Genomic DNA, 18,118 nt, shown 5'->3' on the forward strand with positions numbered 1-18,118 from the left:
TGCTGATAAATCTACATTTTGTTTTCGTGAGAGCGAGTGCAAATGTGTAGGGTGGTGAATAATGAACAGGTATGCAGCAGTTTTGCAGCATTGCGATCGGGAATATTTTCCTTCTTGAGCTCGAGCTGGAATTCAAATTGACATTCAGTTCATGCTTTGATTTTATCATGAGGTATTGGATTGGATGTTTTTTTTTTTAATGCTGGATTGTAATAAGGGCTACAATTCATGCAGTTTTATTTTTTTTTTAAAACTGTGTGCAGTTGCCTTCTGGTCTTCATTTTGAATAGGTGAATCTCTCACCAGTGACTATGAAGGAACTATTTTGGAGGTGATATCGTCTTAAAATAAAATCACCAAATTTTCCACATGAATAGACTTTTAATTAATTTTGATAAAAGCAACTAACATACCCCCCTCCTTAATTGTGGCATTTGCTTCTTTCTTTTCGATACCAAAACTAATGTTCAAACCTTTTCCCTACATTTTTTGAGAAGTAAATATTTAGATATTTTTTTGATGTGAATGAAATGCTTTCTTTACATATATTAGTGTTCAACAATTTACCATCATAAAATGAACGGTCAAACTGCACGTCTCCATGCTTCTGATCGTCGTAAGCTGCAGAACATACTGGTAATTACAGTTGCCTTATGTCGACTGGTTTTGTGTGAAGAAACGCAGACGTGACAATATGTCTGCTTCATTTGAGGAGGGTTAAACCTGGAAGGTTTAAACATCTCTCACCAGCGGCTTCAGGCACACGCACACGCGCAATTATTTCCCAATCCGGGTCATGGGTTCAGATTAAGTCCATAAGACATGGATAAGCTTTATTTATGTGTTGAACCATAGCTGAACACTGCAGGACTCCACTTACAGTAGACTCAAACTGACAACACCACAGAGTCCATTTGGCTTCAAAGCATATAGATTGTGTATATATAATGTATACACTATATTTTTTGAGGAGTGGCTGTCAAAATGGTAAGATAAAATTTTCACAATTCCTAAGGAAAACCTATATATTTATAAATGAAATGTCTAACATACTTGAAGTACTGAAAGGCTGAAATAGTAAATCAGCTCTTGGACAAGACATGTCTCAGTGTAATGCCGCACAGTAAGTGAGAGTCCAGATTCCAGAGCATCCACAGAACGTATTGGAAAGCAGTAAGTGACAGGGGCCGTGGTGAGTAGCAGAACGGTGTTTCAGCCGTGAAAAAGCTCAACAATGTCTCCCTAAATCTCGCTTAACTTGCCATTGTAGGGCTGGATAAGCGGCAGTGGCAGCTATGCCGATGGGAACGGTCTGCCAAAAAAGCGCACCAGGCAGCGCCTTTGTTCTGGGCATAAATAAATGATTGCTTCATTTGGGCTGGCAGCTTCAATGGACTCTGTGAGAATGAGCATGATAATCAACAGTTCAACGGGAATAAACAGGAACATTTAAACGAGATGAGGACCTGTCTGTCTCAGCCTCGGTGAATAGTACGCCTCTTCAGATGTACCCGGTGCGGACACACAGCACAAGAAAACGACTCGCGCTTTTTTTTTAAACTCGATTCTTTCCCACACAATGGGATAAAAGACACAGCAGACCACACTTCAGCACAACAAGTCGTGAACTCTCTCACACAAGCTCTCCGTCTATTGCGGGGACCTCGTGGCCCCAGGGTGGCCCTTCTTAAGCATAGCAATTTGGATTTTGAAGGACAGGCTCCATGCTGAGAGAAAGACAAACACCGGGGGACAGTAGCGCTCGAAATACTTTACACAGCCTGTCACTCTGCCACCGCCTTCGCCCATTTAGTCCTTAAATTCACTTTCGGGTCCAGCGCACCAAGAATTATTTTTCATCCACTATGTCCTATTCCATTTACACATTTTTTTTCAGGTCTTAATTCAACAATAGAAGCTTTTGCATTCGATAACAGTGCAAACCAACAAAATACAGAATGCTTTAAACTTGAAATAAATCAGGAGACTGGATGTATAGTATATACATTGTTGTGGAGATACAGTATTCTTATTAGCTCAAAAAGTATTTGTGAAAAAAAAAATTGCATCCCTTGAGCTCTTTTGGAGGTGGAGTTAATGGTCATGGGTGGTCTTGTGGGACAAGAAAAGACCTTTAGTTTTTTTTAACACCGATTTACCGCATAAACACGCACCTGTCAATCATCCATTTATAGTGTTCTTTTTTTATGAGCTGGGTTGAGAACTGTCAATTTCTAGAGCACCTGCTCAGCTCCATTGTCCTAATGGGGCATCATATTTTTCGAAACCACATTAGCATGCCATTACTGTCAAATGGATACTTGTGTAGAATGTAACCAGAACCCTTGACTGGAAGGATGTCTGAAGTCGCTTACACCAAGGTGTCAAGGTTGAATTTCTGCAGTTATTTAAAGAGGAAAGAAAAAAACAAATCTCTGGAGGTGGGAGAAAATAGGAATCGGAAGGAGGAGGTTTATATTGCACTTAATTGAATGGTGTTTGTTTGTTTGTTTTTTCTTCTTTCTACCCACATTCTTACTGTTGGAGGCTGTAAATTTCCCCAGTGTGGGACAAATAAAGGATATCTTATCTTATACATTTTGAGAATATGCCACTATTTCCCGGCGCTAAGAAGCTAATGCGCCAAGACAGGATGGCAATCTTGCAAGACTTCTTGTTAAAACGGAATTTGAGTCACTTAACATTACTGCTGCATGAAAATTGGGAATGCGTTCTATAATGCTGACTCAAATAGGACGATATTTCACTTTCCTTTACAGCTACTGCGCGATGTTGCGTGAACCAAAGTGCAAGGCGAAACCAACCCCCATGTGCATGGCTAATGCCACAGCACCCTGAATTAATAGGATCTGTTACCTCACATCACATATTGAACATTTCTGAACTGGTTAAAAACACAGATAAGCAGAAGCGTTTTGACAATGAAATGACATTTTACATTTACATTGATCTATTCTTAAGGTGCCAAAGAGCTATCAACTGGCAGTCCTAAAGAGAAAAATAAAACCATTTTAGTAATTGAATATTATGCTTGATTAATTCCGGACTTCTTGATTTTGGATATACAAATGGGAAATTTCATCTCAGAATAAAAATGTCAAGAGCCCAATGAAATTGAAAACGTCTGCAGTACGGCACTTCAGAATGATCAAACACATCAAGTAGTGACTTAAATACTGTATTTGTATCAAACATGCAGAGTAGATTGCTCTACAATATACAATTAATTTCCTGAGACCTTATGCTTTTGTTGTCCCCTTTTTCGGGCGGAACCGACTAAAAATATTTCATATAATCTAAATGCCACAGACTATTGGTAGTTATTTTGCTTACCCATAAAATCCTATTCCTTGTGCATAAATCAGACGAAAATACTCTCATTGAGATTTTTGTATCAGTAAATGTTTCTGAAAACTCCCAGATGACTCAATTGAGCTGATCTTTTTTCCTGATTGGAGAAACGCAATCCACCTAAATCGCGACCATACAAAGTACATGGAAGTGAAATCCTGTCCCATCCACCGGGAAGCATAAAATCCAACGGCAGATGGATGGCTTGACCGTGGTGACGTATTCCTAAAGACAGACTTCCCCCATTTGCAGCCAGCCGCCATTATAGAGGCACTTAGCCTTTTAGCTTGAAGTCTCTTGCACTCTTTCGCTCCGGTTGTGAAGATTATTGTGGCAGAGGGGTGATAAAAAAAAAATCAATGTCTTCATTGTGGAACACAGAGAAAGAGATTCGCAGCTAGTTAGCAGTAGTGAAGGATGGCAGCTGGCATCATTAACCTCGCCGCCTCTCTGACAAACACACACGCGCACATACGCAGGGGAAGTAGCGGGATAGTTAGCAAGGCTCATCAGTGAAACAAAAGCAGCGCTCTGTAAAACAAGTTGCATGAATGCTAAATAAATGGGGCGTAGCAATTTAATCAGGGGGAATGATCCATTTCGCCTCTGAAATCATATAACAATTTCATAGACGGCATTTACAATTCATGCACTAAATACAGTAGGTGTCGCTCGATAATCTGAAGACATCTCACATTATGGAAATGTGGCATTTAATAACAATATAGACATACTGTACTTTTTATTTTTCACCAGGAGTTGGATTCGTAATCGTGGCGAAGCGGCACAACAATCACCTGTCACCGCATCCGCCTCGGAAAGTGATTACTTCAGCTGCCATCAGTGGCTTTTACTTCCAAGAAGACACCCGAAATGCTTGACAGCGATTTATCAGTAGTCCTTTCATTCTTATGTTTCTATAGGAAGGGGGGTAAAATGCATATAAGAATATAAAATGATCATGAATTGTTGGTCGAGGATTTCTTTTTGGGGGGCTTAGTGGCCACGTCTTAATGAAAGCTCTTTTCTTCTCTGGTGTTTTCGAAGAAGGCATTTGTTCCAGAATGCTGATTCCATTGAAAATTCACCTTACAACAAATAAACACTTTGTGGATAATATTGTTCGAATAAAATTCAATGTTTGCAATGATGTCAGAGAAAATTATCTCAACCTTACAGTGCAGAGGTACCGGGTTCAATTCCAGCTCCTGTCTCCCTGTGTGCAGTTTGCATGTTCTCCCCGAGCCTGCATGGGTTTTCTCCGGGTACTCCGGTTCCCTCCCACATTCCAAAAACATGCATGGCAGACTGACTGAACACTCTAAATTGTCCCTGGGTGTGAGTGTGAGCGGGGATGGTTGTTCATCTCTGTGGCTGGCAACCGGTTCAGGGTGTTCCCTGCCTACTGCCCGAAGACAGTTGGGATAGGCTCTGGCACGCCCCTCGGCCCTTGTGAGGATAAAGCGGATTGAAAAAAGGATGGAAATAATATGACTTCAGCTTGTGACATTCTTTTTCATTTTTACATCATCACATTTGTGTAATTGTCCGTTATGTATTCAACTGGTTCGTGTGTTAAATGAAACTGCTTCATTCTTTAAATTCTATTCACTTATATTATTTCTGTATGTTTTTACCCACAATATCTTGCATGTATTTTTTTTATTCATTCCAATGGGGAAAAATGATTTGAGATATGAGTGTTATGAGTTACGAGGCTGGCCGCAAAACGGATTAAATTTGAGAGTCAAGTCGCCAGTGCAGTAAATTTCTTGTCGCTTCTGACACATGGTGCTCACAATTGAACAACAAGAAGCGCATGAAAAACAATGTGCCCCAACATATGTCCAATTGTGTTTGAAAAAAAACCCACACGAATATTTCACACAAGATTACCTCAAATGAAGCGTAATCAAAACTGTCTTTCGCGATATCATTCGAACTCGGGCGAAATGACTTTACGTAGACAAAACATGAGTTGTTGTGTAGCTCTTGCCCTCAGATGGGTATCCCTGAATGTCGTGCTGGGCTCCCAGCAGGACTACAATGTCTGGTCTGAACAGAGCTGAGGAGGATTTCTAGCAGGGTTCAAGTTGCGGCTCGGTCGTTTCCACAGTGCTGTCTCTATGGCCGGAGGGCCACAGAGTGTCTGTTACAAGGATACTTCGTCATGCGGGTCAAAGGGAGTTCATTAACAGATGCTCCTCACAGACTCCAGTCAGCCATGTTTGGACATGCCATTGGGGAATTAGCCGCGTTCATTTGCCGAATGAAGTCTTGGACAAAGTGAAGAAACAAAGCGCGTAAAACACAGCGACATGCAATCCGGAGGACACTGTCAGTCTGACACTCAGGTTTTGTGACTTCTCCAAATCAAGTCGCGAAAGCATCACTCGCTTTCATACAAACGTGTAATACAGTCTCGTGTCTCGACAGAAATAATGCTTTTTTTCCCTTTGGTGTAAACAAATACTTCCTGCACAAACTGTAATTAGTGACTACTAGTTAGCCATGCACTTTTCATCTCTGGGGACTAACAAAGGAATAATGAAGAAGTGCAAGACGAGATTGTGGGTCTTTGATTGCACGCCACTCTCACAACACCAACATTTGGGTAATAGTTGTTGCTCAGGCGGCGCTTGCGTGACCGTCCTCTACGCTTCTCATTCAAGAAGAATCATGAATGCTTCAGCGACTGCACGCGTTCATCCATGCGTGCCTCTGGCGGCGGTAACATGTCGCTGGAAGACAACCGTACCATGACCAGGGGAGATCACCTGCTCTTTCACTCTTTGATATTCAATGCCTGACTACGACTATCTGTACAGCATGTGCACCTCCATGCATTCAGTTGCCTACACATTGTGAGAACAGTTTCAGTTCGGGGGAAGAGATACCGGTAGTAAAATACAATCTGGTACAAAGGAGGTCTTACTTGAAAGTTGATTTTTGATTCTTTAATTGGAGTATAATTGGTTAAAGAATTAAACGTGATAGAAGCAATTTCTCTGAAGAGGCAATATCAAACTTATCTTGAGCAACAATACACACACAGCAGTTGTTTTGCCCATGAACATTTTGGGGGAGATCCTCACGTATGCGCCTTCATTTTGAAGGCAAATTGTTTTTCATACTATAACAAGAATGCAATCATTTTCAAAATGTCTCACTTTGAGAGTCGCTTTCTTAAGTTTGCATTTTCAGTCTCTAAAATGTTGCTCTCATAAAAACAAAGGGCTAAAACTACACCCATCTTCCAGTTTTTGGGTTGAAAATGGTCCTGTTTAAACAGCATTTTGTTTATTGTACAGATACTATAAAGTGACTTCCTATTTTGATTGTTCATTCTTTTGTGTTTTTCCAACCATGCAAAGTCATTTAAAAATTTGAAACAGTTTTACGAATAGTTCTGCTAATTGAGACTCATACTTAATCATGATATTTTATATCTACATACAGGTGCATTTTTAAATATACCTGTACATCATTTTGACTAATTCCGGACCCTTGTCCGCCATTTTGTGGTGTCGCTTTTGCATGACTGTGTGGACCTTTGTCCATCCACATTTTTGGGTTGATTGTTACGAATGTCTTTTTTGAAATCACAAGGTGTGATATTCAGAAATAGCTGCAGTGATTAGTGACTTCCATTTGCAGTGTTGTGTGACTTTGTACAGGCTTTGAGTGGGCTAACACGGCCGTGTGGTGTGGTAAGGCTTGACAGCTTGCAAATGTGTTATGTGGACAAATATATTTTCTAACGTTACTGAGGTCGTCAGCAAGTCAAAAAAACAATATCTGAATGGATAAATCATCAGCCTTTTTTAGCTGGGCAAAGCATCTGTGTTTCCTCTCTAAGGATGAATGACGGATGATTTCATAGTGTTTGCAGAAGACATCACAATGCTTCATGACACAAATCAATAATACAGAGATGAAGACAACACTACAGTTCCTGGCAAACCCGGCAATTGGTCGACTATGAATTGGTTGTGGCTGCATTGTCGAGCCCCCCCCCCCCCCCCCCCCCCGCCCCCTTTCACATGCATAATCACATCTGAGCTCTTGAGCCCTTTTGTTTCCCTTCAGCAGGTGCGTAACACGACAATGTGAAACATTGCAGGCTGTTGCTTTACAGTTTTCAACAAACCTGCTCAGACGCTGTAATTACACCTCACCCTCCCCAATACCCTGCGGCAGCTATCCAATTTCGCAGGGCTCTATGACACAAGCAAACAATGCCAACACAATGCACGTACCTCCATGGCGAGCGCGGCCGTCTGTTGGTCATAGTGGTTCAGGAGGTTGGGCATAAAGGTGGTGTTGTAAGGCAGATCCTGGCACATTCGCAGTCGGATGGGCTCGCAGCTGAACTCGCTGTGGCTCTCGATGGCCTCCATGTGTATGGTCCCAGCCGGAGGAGCCGGGAATAAGAAGAGCAGGAAGAGCGGGATGGGGAAACGGGGAAAACAGACAGTTTGCCTGCAGGACATCGATGCAGTCTTGTAGTCTCTCATACATTCTTTTTCAAATGATTCCGGCATTGTTACGCAGCAGAGAGGCCAGACTACCAACTATCGCCTTGAGTGTCGCTGATAATTGGTTTAAGGCTTCTTTGCATTGGAGGCAACCAAGTCCGCTCTCAGTGGGGATTTAAAAAGAAGAATCCCACCTCTTAATAAGAGGCACATTATGGAGGAAAATGGAGGCCCCACTGATTGGCGCACCAAGACAAAGCAGCGCGAAAGAAGCCGCCTCTTGTTCGCCACTATTTACTTTCAGCCTTCAGAGAGAGCTGCCGCTTGCTCCTGGCTTGCAGAGCATCTTGCAGCATTCTCCACCTCCTGGTTTATTCCATGGTGACAGCGAGGGAGAGAGAACAGCTCTTCTGGGTTGTCAGTCCCTCTTTTGTCTGCTCACCCTCGCCTCCAGCAACACCTCAACAAAACACACAAGGCCACGATATCCATCTCCTCCTCCTGTGAGTGAGTTTTCTCTATCTTCAAGGTCTCCTGCATTCTGCCTTCTTCAAGCAGGTCCTGCAGGTTTAGAAGCACACAGACAAACACACCCCCACACACACACAGAAAGGTTGAATGATCAAACAAGCTGAATGGGCTTTGTCTCATGTTGCATTCCATTGGAAGATGAAACTTTTGCCAATATTAGGGCTGAACAATTAATCAAATTCAAATCGAGATCGCAATGCAGTTTGTAATTTTCAAATTACAAATGCTGCCATTTGGGAAAACAGAAACAGAATTTCGTTGGGTTGGTATGCTTTTTTTTAAAAAATCGATTATAAATACAGTCACAGAAAAAAAATAGGAGACCGCCATACTTTATTAAATTTTTTTGTTCATTTTCAAGTTTGATGCCACGAGAACTACCGGTATATAAAATGACTCACCAACACCATTGCCTAAAAGCATTATTTCGGGCAGTACAATGATATAGCTATTTATGTGAGACTGTGTGAAATGATGTTGATATTATCAAGAAAATCTTTGGAAAATATCTCAATCTGCACTCAATTAAACTCTTATGAGCTATTTTTGTTGTCAATAATATACTGGTCAAAAAAAAGTCTACCTCAGGTGGACTCGGCATTGAAATTGAACAAGAAACTGAAGAAATAAAGGTGGCCGTTGATTTTTTTTCTTCCCATGATTGTATCTATATTTCATGCATTTTTTACAGTGTCTTCAATTTAGTGCTCAAGTGCAATCCTTGCCTTCATTTACCATTGTTTCATGAAACTTGAACACATGAAGTGATAAATCCAGATTTGTTTCTACTGCTGTTTATGCCAGTCACATTCGTATGGCAGGATACTCTGGAAGTTAACAATTCTAATTGAACGTGAACGCGCACGCCCCCACTGAGGTGGACACACACGGAGGGAAGTCGACTCGACCTCTGCTGTCTCTCAAATTAATTCTTTGTACATTTATTTCACTTGATTTTAGCGCAAGCCAAACCTATCAGATCAAAATATTTATGGATAGTAAATCCGATATTGTTAATTCGAATACAATGTATTGCTTGTTTTGTGAAACAAAATACATGGAAAGACGACTTTATAAAAAAATAATAATCCCATATTAAATCGCAATAAGACTACACCCCCCCCCCCCCCCCCAAAATATATCGTTTGTCCCTTGTGATTTACAAACGCCTTTTCAAAACAAGACGAAATCTAGCAGACAATTTGGTGACTACCGTGATCATGGGTCAAGTCAAAACAGGCTGTTTACAAACACCTCTACACTGGAGGAGCAGAAATACGATCAAAACGACTTGGAGCAGACGTAAGTCACGTTTTAATTGCATTTTATTTTACATTCACAAGGTTTCGTCTAATTACGTGTACACCCCCTCCAACACTTTCGTGTATGTGTGATGTGAGCCAGTCCGCACAAACACTGCTCACGCATCGGTTTGGATCATTTTAGCTTTCATCCTTTCGATTATTCACGAACCGTGTAGTAAATTCGAGGGCACCTGCACCCAGCAGGCTTCCGTAGCCGATTCAGAACGAGGCAACTTGTCCGGATAGTTAGCTACCTTTATGCTAATGACAAGAACACCTTTGAAAAAAGCGCTACCTGTCGTCCACGTACTTAGAGTCACCAAGTCTATTTCGAAAGGTGCGAATGCGGCGCCGTTTTCCCACTAGGTTGTTTGACGAGGCACGCGCTCCGCGTAGAAGCACATCGTGTGTGCGTGTGTGGCGGTGGTGGTGGGAGGGGGGGCTGTCGCGTGAACGTGTCACCGCTATGCAGGAAACCAATTTAAAAGGCATTTAGGACGTCTAAGTAGACGGAAATAATCACCAATAGACGCGCTTTACCTCACAAAGAGGGGCTGAGAGAAACGTCAGTGTGCTCCGGTGTCTCCATTCGCTGCTTGCGTTGCTCCAGTCGTTGTCCGCCGCTGTTTGCCTGCTTGCAGCGAGAGCGCGCAATCAACGTGAACGCGCACTCCCCCACTGAAGTGGACACACGCGGAGGAAAGTCGACTCGGCCGATATGTCTTAATTTATCTTTAGCGCTACATTAGCGACGTTATTTTATGACCGTTTCATTTGATCAGTATTAAAAAGGGAGGGAGGTATAAAAGGAACCCTCAGGGTCAGCAAACTCTTCTATGCTAGCCTAAAGACTATTGAAGAATAATTGACAACAATAACTATAATATTTATTATTGTTATGAATGCTGTCTCAACAGTTTGTATCAGCGACTTAGGTGCTGAGAAGGCCACAATTTTTCATCATTGCTACTGGGTGCCGCAGGAGATCACGCACTTCCAAACCATATGTATGAAAAAAGTGCCACTTTAGATATTTTAACAAATTACATTGTATTAATTGATTTCATTTTCCTAATAGATTTCTCACTGCATGTAAAAAGATCCTCTATCTGAACCCACATTTTCATAATACATTCCTTACTGTATATATAAACGGTCTACTGTCTGAATCCAACAACAAAGGCCTGAAGCAAAGAAAAAAACAACCACATAGTGTGCAAAGGGCTGTTTTGCACAAAAATGACCATTCAATGATGGCATAAAACTGCTGAACAGCAAATCAACATTAAGTCCAAGAACTAATTTTCGGTGAAATACAATTAAGACATGTATGATATCTCTTGATAAATGATGATATTTCAACCTATTCAACCTAAAACTACAATTGCGTTTGCATACTCACTGTTCGGCAACTATGGATTCGCATAGTCACATATTTATTTATTTAAAAATTTTGTTTCGTTCTGGTTATTCAGGGATTTCCCCCATTCCCATGTAAATTTAATATTCTTCAGCATTTTTTTCCTGTTTTTTAAAATATTCCCTCAGAGTGTGGTCTATATTCTTGCAGCTGCACTGGAAGGAAAATGTATAAACATCAATATGCAATACTTCTACATATATCTCCAAGTGTTTCATTTCAAATAATGATCTCTGTTAAATTAATAACAATCTCCTTTGCCAAAATATCCAGCAGCTTTTTGGAGAGAGCTGTTATAATCTAAGGGGTACTACAAAAAATCCAGAACAAGAACAAACATCAAGCAAAGGTGTCTATCAGTAATAGGTGTAAATCTGTGGAATAAGCTTGAAACGGACCTGAAAATTAGTAAATCGTTGGAGGAGTTCAAAAACAAATTCAAAAGATTAGTACAAAATAACTACATGAATCAGAATTAAGAAGATACATTTGATATCCTTATAAAATATAGTAATACAACTGTCTGTTCTTGTTTTGCATTTTGATCAAGTTATCAATTGTATTCAAGAAACGCTAATTATAATGAATATGAGAAAATTGAAATAAAAAAGAGAAAGAATAACTATATATATATATATATTTACAAACCAAAAGGTGTATAAATAGAAATGTATAGTATATATAAGGGTAAAAGTATTTGATGAGATGTAGAATTTTCTTTTTCTTCTTTATTTTGAAAAATGATCAATTCAAATTGCTACATAATAAGGGGTAGGACTAGTTAAGTCATTTACTTCTTCCTACTCATTTGAGCATACAACTGTGATGATGTGTTTTTTTTCATTTATCTACTTTCAAATTTTCCTTAAATAATTTTTGTTTGACTTTTGTCAACCTGTTATTGTATGTACTAATATGCTCAATAAACATACAAACAAGCATTTTCCCTCGACTGCATTTATAGGTTTCCTCTTGCTTTAGCACAACTTAGTGATAAACTATGGCAAGTACCGACAGACAAATTTGTGTTATACTGTATTACTGGTATAGGAACTGAATTATCGGATCTAATTCTAAAATGTGCATTAATATTGTGGACGATTAATTTTGTGTGTTCATAAATACATTGTTCTTTTGCAAGCAAGTAAAAACAGTTAAATGTAAATACTTGTGGACTCCTATGTTACACCTAGTGCACAGAGACCACGGGGTTATATAATAACACAAGGAATGGTGGGGAAAAAATGCGTACAATGTTTTTGTTAGTTTTTTTAATTGAAATTATACATTAGGAGCTGCCTTTGGCCTGGAAGTAACAATGGAAATGTCTTGACACAAATAAAAAAATCTTGACATGTTCCTCTTTGCTTGTCAACAAATTGAAATCAGTTCAGCGGAGCAAATCAATTTCGAAATTAAGGGACAGTACATAATACATTTTGGATTTGCCTGCTCACTTGGTCATTGCAGGTTATTAAAAAACATTTCAAACACTGAGGAAATGCAAATTTTCAGGAACTGAAATTGATGGAAAATATTTACAGCGCATCGGTCATATTGGAGCCATTTGTCCTGATAGTACAAGGACCACATCCTCATTAGCGCTTGTGTTTTCATGGAGAAAAAGCTATGTGGTGACCCCAAATTGAGCCTGATGGCACGGGCCTCACAGACTGATCACTGAGTGATTGTATCAGGCAGCACAATGTCAATATTTATCCCTCACACAGTCAGGATTAGTGCTGCGTGCTATGATTCCCTTCCACACGATTGAGCACAGCACTAGATTAACCGTTTCATGGCTGATGTGATGTGATCCTCTCTGTCACTGGTGTGTGTGTGTGTGTGTGTGTGTGTGTGTGTGTGTGTGTGTGTGTGTGTGTGTGTGTGTGTGTGTGTGTGTGTGTGTGTGTTTGAGGTCTGTGAATGCTAAGACTGCTGGCCCACATTCTGGTTGAACCTCTTAACATGGAAAAATAGTGTTCAGCGAGTACTCACATGTCCTCAACGTCATAACACTATATTTCCAAATTCAACTCTTTGCAGGCTAAAGATAAATCGGTTTACTTGTATTTGCCCATTCAAATGTCAGAGCTCCAATATATATAAACAGCAACCTTCGCTCTGTCTTTCAGTGTATTTTTTTCCGCTTTGCTTTTAAACAGACCTAACAATTTTGTGGTCAACACCCCTGAGGTTACATATTGAACAATAACATGAGTTTCTCTTGAACCAAACTTCCAAATGACGTATGTATTTCCAATCACTGCATCTTAATGAGTCCAAGCTATTTTCAAGGGGACGTCAACTCTAAAATTGTCTTTGCAATAATATGTTCCATGGAACCCAACTAGTCTAAATATAGCATTCTGATTAATATTGGGGTTGAGGATACGGGTTAAGCAGTAACATTCGCCCGTTTTTGTCCATCTCAGCGGGCCAGCCATTTTGCCACTTGCTGTCAATTGAAATGACATCTCGGTTGTTCAGGGTTCAGGTAACGACCAATCACAGCTCACCCGTTTCCAGACGCTGAGCCATAATTGGCTGTTACCTGTGAGGTAATTTTCCACCAATGCAAAATCCTAAGATGGCTAAAAACGGGTTGATTTTCCTGCTTAATTCATATTCCACAAATGCAATATTAATCAGAATGCCATGTTTAAACTAGTGGAGGTTCATAGAACATATTATTGGGAAGAAAATATTGTCATAAATGAGGTATACAATCCTCAATGGCATTATATTTAAGGAGTGTTTCAAAATGTCCACCAAAAATACACCAAACAAATGGTCTAAACATACATAGCTAAATGTCTAAATTCTAACAAGGCTAATAAAAAAATATTTAAACATGAATAAAAAGGTACAATAGGATAAGCAGCTCGGAAAATGGATGGATGGAGGGCTGGATACTTTCCTTCATACTGAACAGGCCTTTTAGCACAAAAATGATACTGACAAATCAAAGCAAACGTGCTGCACACTCAAAAGTGGTCTGACTGTGACTCCATCAACACTGTGGATCAAAGACTTTGAATGCATTTACTCTTAGTCAGGTTGAACGAAATGAATCAGGCCGCTCAACTAAAAACTCTGTAAGTACTTCAAGATTTAAGGACATGAAAGAATGGAGTGTCGTACTTCCAGCCCTTTTCTTCTCTCATGCATCAGGGTTGACATTCTGGCCAATCAAGCGTGCGCTGTGCGGCGAGCTCTCCACCCCTTCCTCCAACTGTGAGAGAGGAAGGATGAAAAGGTGTGAGAAAACCAATAACTCACAACATTTTACAGCCCTTGTGCATTACTGCTCACACGCACGCACGCAAACACACACACGCAAACACACACACACACACACACACACCTGTTCTTTGTAGTAGGTCTTTCCACAGGCCAGCAGGCCCCTGAGAGTCAGTCCTACGATGAAACACCACACAGACAGGCCACACTCTGCTCCTGCCAACACAGCACTGGGGAACCATATCGCCAGAGTGGTGTCCTATGATATATTAAAAAACCCCAACAACAACCATGGTGAAAAATAGAAACAAATATAAGGACACTTGCCAGAGTTTATATTAGGCTATAATGTCTTCTTTGTGTGTTTTAAGTATTACACTACCCCCAGGTGGCCATGTCGCACAAATCACAAGGTGACTAGTGTTATATTGCTTGGATGAAATTTGTGTGCATTATTCATTATTTGAAGAAATATCACTCCTGGAGGTCGATGCTAATTTGAGCATTAGCACTTGTGATGTTTTACAAAAAAAAAAAAAAGGAAATAAAAATATTTTGGTTAAATATAATGTGTGTATTTCGATTGGTTGTGTTAGATTTAGCGTAAACTCAAACTGGGGTGTGATTAAACATAAAAAAAACAACCGTATCAGAACTTGGAGAGAAAAAAACTAGATTAATGCAACAAGTATTGAAGGATTCTTGAAAAGGTCCAGGAAATGCTCACTGTAGCTGATTAAAGAATGGAGTGGATACTATGTGGTCCAGGTGCCATATTTTGCCCAACCCTGGTCTACAGTATAAGCTATCCATTCTTCTCATCATTGTCCATTAAAAAAAAAAAAAGAAGAGTTAAGACTTACATAAATGCGTGTGGTGTCGAACGGACATTGTGCGCTGACGGGAGAGCGAGCGTTGGCAGGCACCACTGTGTCGTTACACCCTCGCATCAGGCCCTGACCATTGTGAGAGACTGTCACACCGATGGCCATGAGGAGGCCGACGCAGCACGCTGCTGACAGCAGGGCATTCAGGAACGAGGCTAGCAGAAGTCCAACGTGCTGGAAACACATAACGGCAAGTTATACCAAACAGTGACGGCTCAGATTCAAGTTTGATTTGAGGTGACCTAGAAGTCTTACCAATTTAAACAGACGAAGGTTCCTCGACACCACAATGGCGATGATCCCAGTTGCAATGCTCTGAAATGTCGAGACGCTTACATAACTCTCTAAGCAGAACAAAGACAACTGACCATATTATTCTACTGCCAAAAGCAATATATGTCTGGAGTACACACACAAAATTAGGTCAAAGTTTACCCCGATGATGCTTTTCTGATTAAAGTCATTCAAACATTCAAGCCGACAACTGTAAATGTTTAATCTGGTCAATATTTCCGATCGCAAACATGCGCCTGGCCAACACAGAGTTTAGCTGAGCCACAGACACCATGACTGTGACATGAAACACGATGCTCGATGTTGGTACACACATGATTGTTTTTTTTATTACAACGCCCCAGTCATTCGCCACAATAATAATGACACAGAAGAAAATTTGTCTCTTTTACTTATTGAATGCATGTTGAAGTGCCCTATTATATAACATCAGTAAAGGAAATAAACTTGCCTTCTATTATAGTTCCATATATGATAACAGACAATGTATTATCTTTCGATACAGTGGATAATTGTGCCATCGTGATTACTTTCTGCTTAATGTGGCAGCACAACATAATGGAGCAATGTGACTGTATTGTCAAACTAACTCTTGTTACTAGGCATGCTCCGTCTGTTTTTTCCTACTACAGTAAATGCACTGGAGCAAAATTCACTAAAAAGGGAAAGTTCTACCTAGACTGTCTTGGTAAGTTTGAAAGAATGCAGGAGTGAATACTTGAACTCACCAGTAGACCTGAGGTGACAGAAATTATGTTAACTGCTGTGTATTCTGTGGTGATTTCTTGGCTTGGTTTAGAAATGTGTCGCAGGACACTGCCGTGGACTATCGCACCAAGGATGAAGTTAATATGACCCACCAAGATGAGTGCTAAACCTTTTCGCATCAATCTCCTTGGCCCCTTTTCCTTATCTGCAAATACAACACAAGCCAAACGTGCGTGACATACTAAAAGTGTACATTTTCATTTACTGTACTAACAAAACATTTCACTTATTTGTATCTCTTTTGTGCCCAAGGCATGTAGTTTATCATAAAGAACAAACACTCACGTGTTACATTAGTTACAGTTATCTATTCGTCCATCCATCACCCTGCAACCTCTGCTCTGTGAGGCTGGCGTGTAAACCAGTCAACTTCCACGCCGCTCGAGTTACAACTACTGTATTGGGCGACAAATCTGACTGAACTTTTTTTTAAATTACAATGAACACTTTAAAAAGACAAATCATTTTCGGGCCTCTTCTGTTGCTAAATTAGAAGCTATAAACATTGTCCACAGATATGAAATTAGTATCTGACAGATTATTAAAATTACAATTTACAATTAGGTTAATGGTGCTATTCTCAATTAAACTATATACAAATATAAAAATAAATCAAAAGGATGTGATAATGCCATTTGGAGTTTACATTTTTTGTGTAGGTAAACCAATCACAATAAATTTTGTAAATGAACTTAATATACATTGATCAGCCTTGAGATGAGGTTGCAGATGAAATCATTTGGCTGGGGAATTGGAGCGCCAGGAAATAAAATAAATAAATGAAACAGACATTACACATGAGAATGGATTAAAAACAACAATACAATAAAATTATTCAATATAAAATATTCATTGAAGAACAGATTTATTGTTGTAGTGTGCAGTATTGTGTAGAACTGCACTGCAGATCATCCGAGAGCGAGAAATTATGTACAGCATTTTTTCCCAAGTGGTCAGAAGACATAAAACAATTCACAATACACAAATTAGATTTGAAAAGTGACTCACTTACTTACTGCATCTCCTCTTTGAAAGTAGGCCAATTATTTTACATGAATCCACATTCCGCATTACAAAGGAGCACTGATGAGATGTGAAGCTTTGACCACAGTGAAGCTTTTTTTTTACAGCCTTTGTCGTCACTCCCTGGGGGTGGTGGGGGGGGGGGGGACATTATTTTTTTGTTGCACTTACCGTACATATTTAATCATCAATATGCCTTTGATCACTGTTTTAGGTAGAATGAATGAGTGAGCGGATATAAACACACTATAAAGCAGGTCGACTCCACCATCCAACGTTTTATTGACCGACTTATTTTCACGCAGTAGGCCTGCTCGCCGTGAACGCGGGCAAAATATATCGAAACCGTCAAAAGCGATATTGACACAAAGCTCGTCGATTCAATTTTACAAGAACTCACCAAAAGTACACATTTCTTCTTCTGGAGAAGGTGGCTTCTTTTGAATATGATATAGATATCGTAAGGATGTCCTGAGTTTACGAACGACTTTTTACAACAGCTTCCCAGTTTGCACTGTCCACTTCCTGTATGACGTCACAAAACCCACCTGACGCGTACCTGCCTTACCTACGGTAACTACTTGAATCTTGGGTCCTCACTATGGCAGGACATACGATGTTTCGCTATTACGAACGCAAGATTTCACGCGGTATAAGAATGCTCTGTTTCCATTGTTTTATTCTACACTAACTACCTGGCTGTGCATGCGTCATCGAGCTCAACATTAAAATGAAATAACATAGTAGGTTTAACTGATGGTGCCAAACAAAACGGAAAAAAGATCCAGGTTTTGTTCT

The 18,118-nt window shown here is 40.1% G+C and overlaps 2 protein-coding genes across 2 annotated transcripts in view; both read right to left on the reverse strand.

Annotated features, from left to right (window-relative positions):
- Positions 1 to 10,379, reverse strand: part of LOC127599000 (frizzled-3-like) — a 22,979-nt gene extending 12,600 nt beyond the window's left edge. Inside the window, exons 1-2 of the mRNA XM_052062601.1 lie at positions 10,226 to 10,379; positions 7,632 to 8,411 (exon numbers count right to left, since the gene is read on the reverse strand). Of these exons, the coding sequence (XP_051918561.1) occupies positions 7,632 to 7,916 (285 nt within the window). The 5' untranslated portion in view covers positions 7,917 to 8,411; positions 10,226 to 10,379. The remainder of the gene's footprint in view (positions 1 to 7,631; positions 8,412 to 10,225) is intronic.
- A 2,774-nt stretch (positions 10,380 to 13,153) lies between these two features.
- LOC127600100 (keratinocyte-associated protein 3) lies at positions 13,154 to 17,879 on the reverse strand. The gene is made up of 6 exons (XM_052064433.1): positions 17,721 to 17,879; positions 16,258 to 16,442; positions 15,491 to 15,550; positions 15,212 to 15,409; positions 14,473 to 14,607; positions 13,154 to 14,340 (listed from the first exon to the last, which is right to left on the reverse strand). Exons 1-6 carry the CDS (start codon positions 17,731 to 17,733, stop codon positions 14,269 to 14,271), a joined length of 663 nt encoding a protein of 220 aa, XP_051920393.1. The 5' UTR covers positions 17,734 to 17,879; the 3' UTR covers positions 13,154 to 14,268.
- Positions 17,880 to 18,118: the final 239 nt, after the last annotated feature.

The sequence above is a fragment of the Hippocampus zosterae genome, chromosome 4 (assembly GCF_025434085.1).
Source record: "Hippocampus zosterae strain Florida chromosome 4, ASM2543408v3, whole genome shotgun sequence".
NCBI classification, from domain to species: domain Eukaryota; kingdom Metazoa; phylum Chordata; class Actinopteri; order Syngnathiformes; family Syngnathidae; genus Hippocampus; species Hippocampus zosterae.

What these genes read in the sequence shown, in the direction of transcription:
- LOC127600100 (XM_052064433.1), bottom strand. An exon ending in CTGTCACCTCAGGTCTACTG is followed by an intron (nt 15,551 to 16,257) that starts GTGAGTTCAAGT and finishes TCGACATTTCAG; the next exon opens with AGCATTGCAACTGGGATCAT. An exon ending in ACCTTCGTCTGTTTAAATTG is followed by an intron (nt 15,410 to 15,490) that starts GTAAGACTTCTA and finishes ATGTGTTTCCAG; the next exon opens with CACGTTGGACTTCTGCTAGC.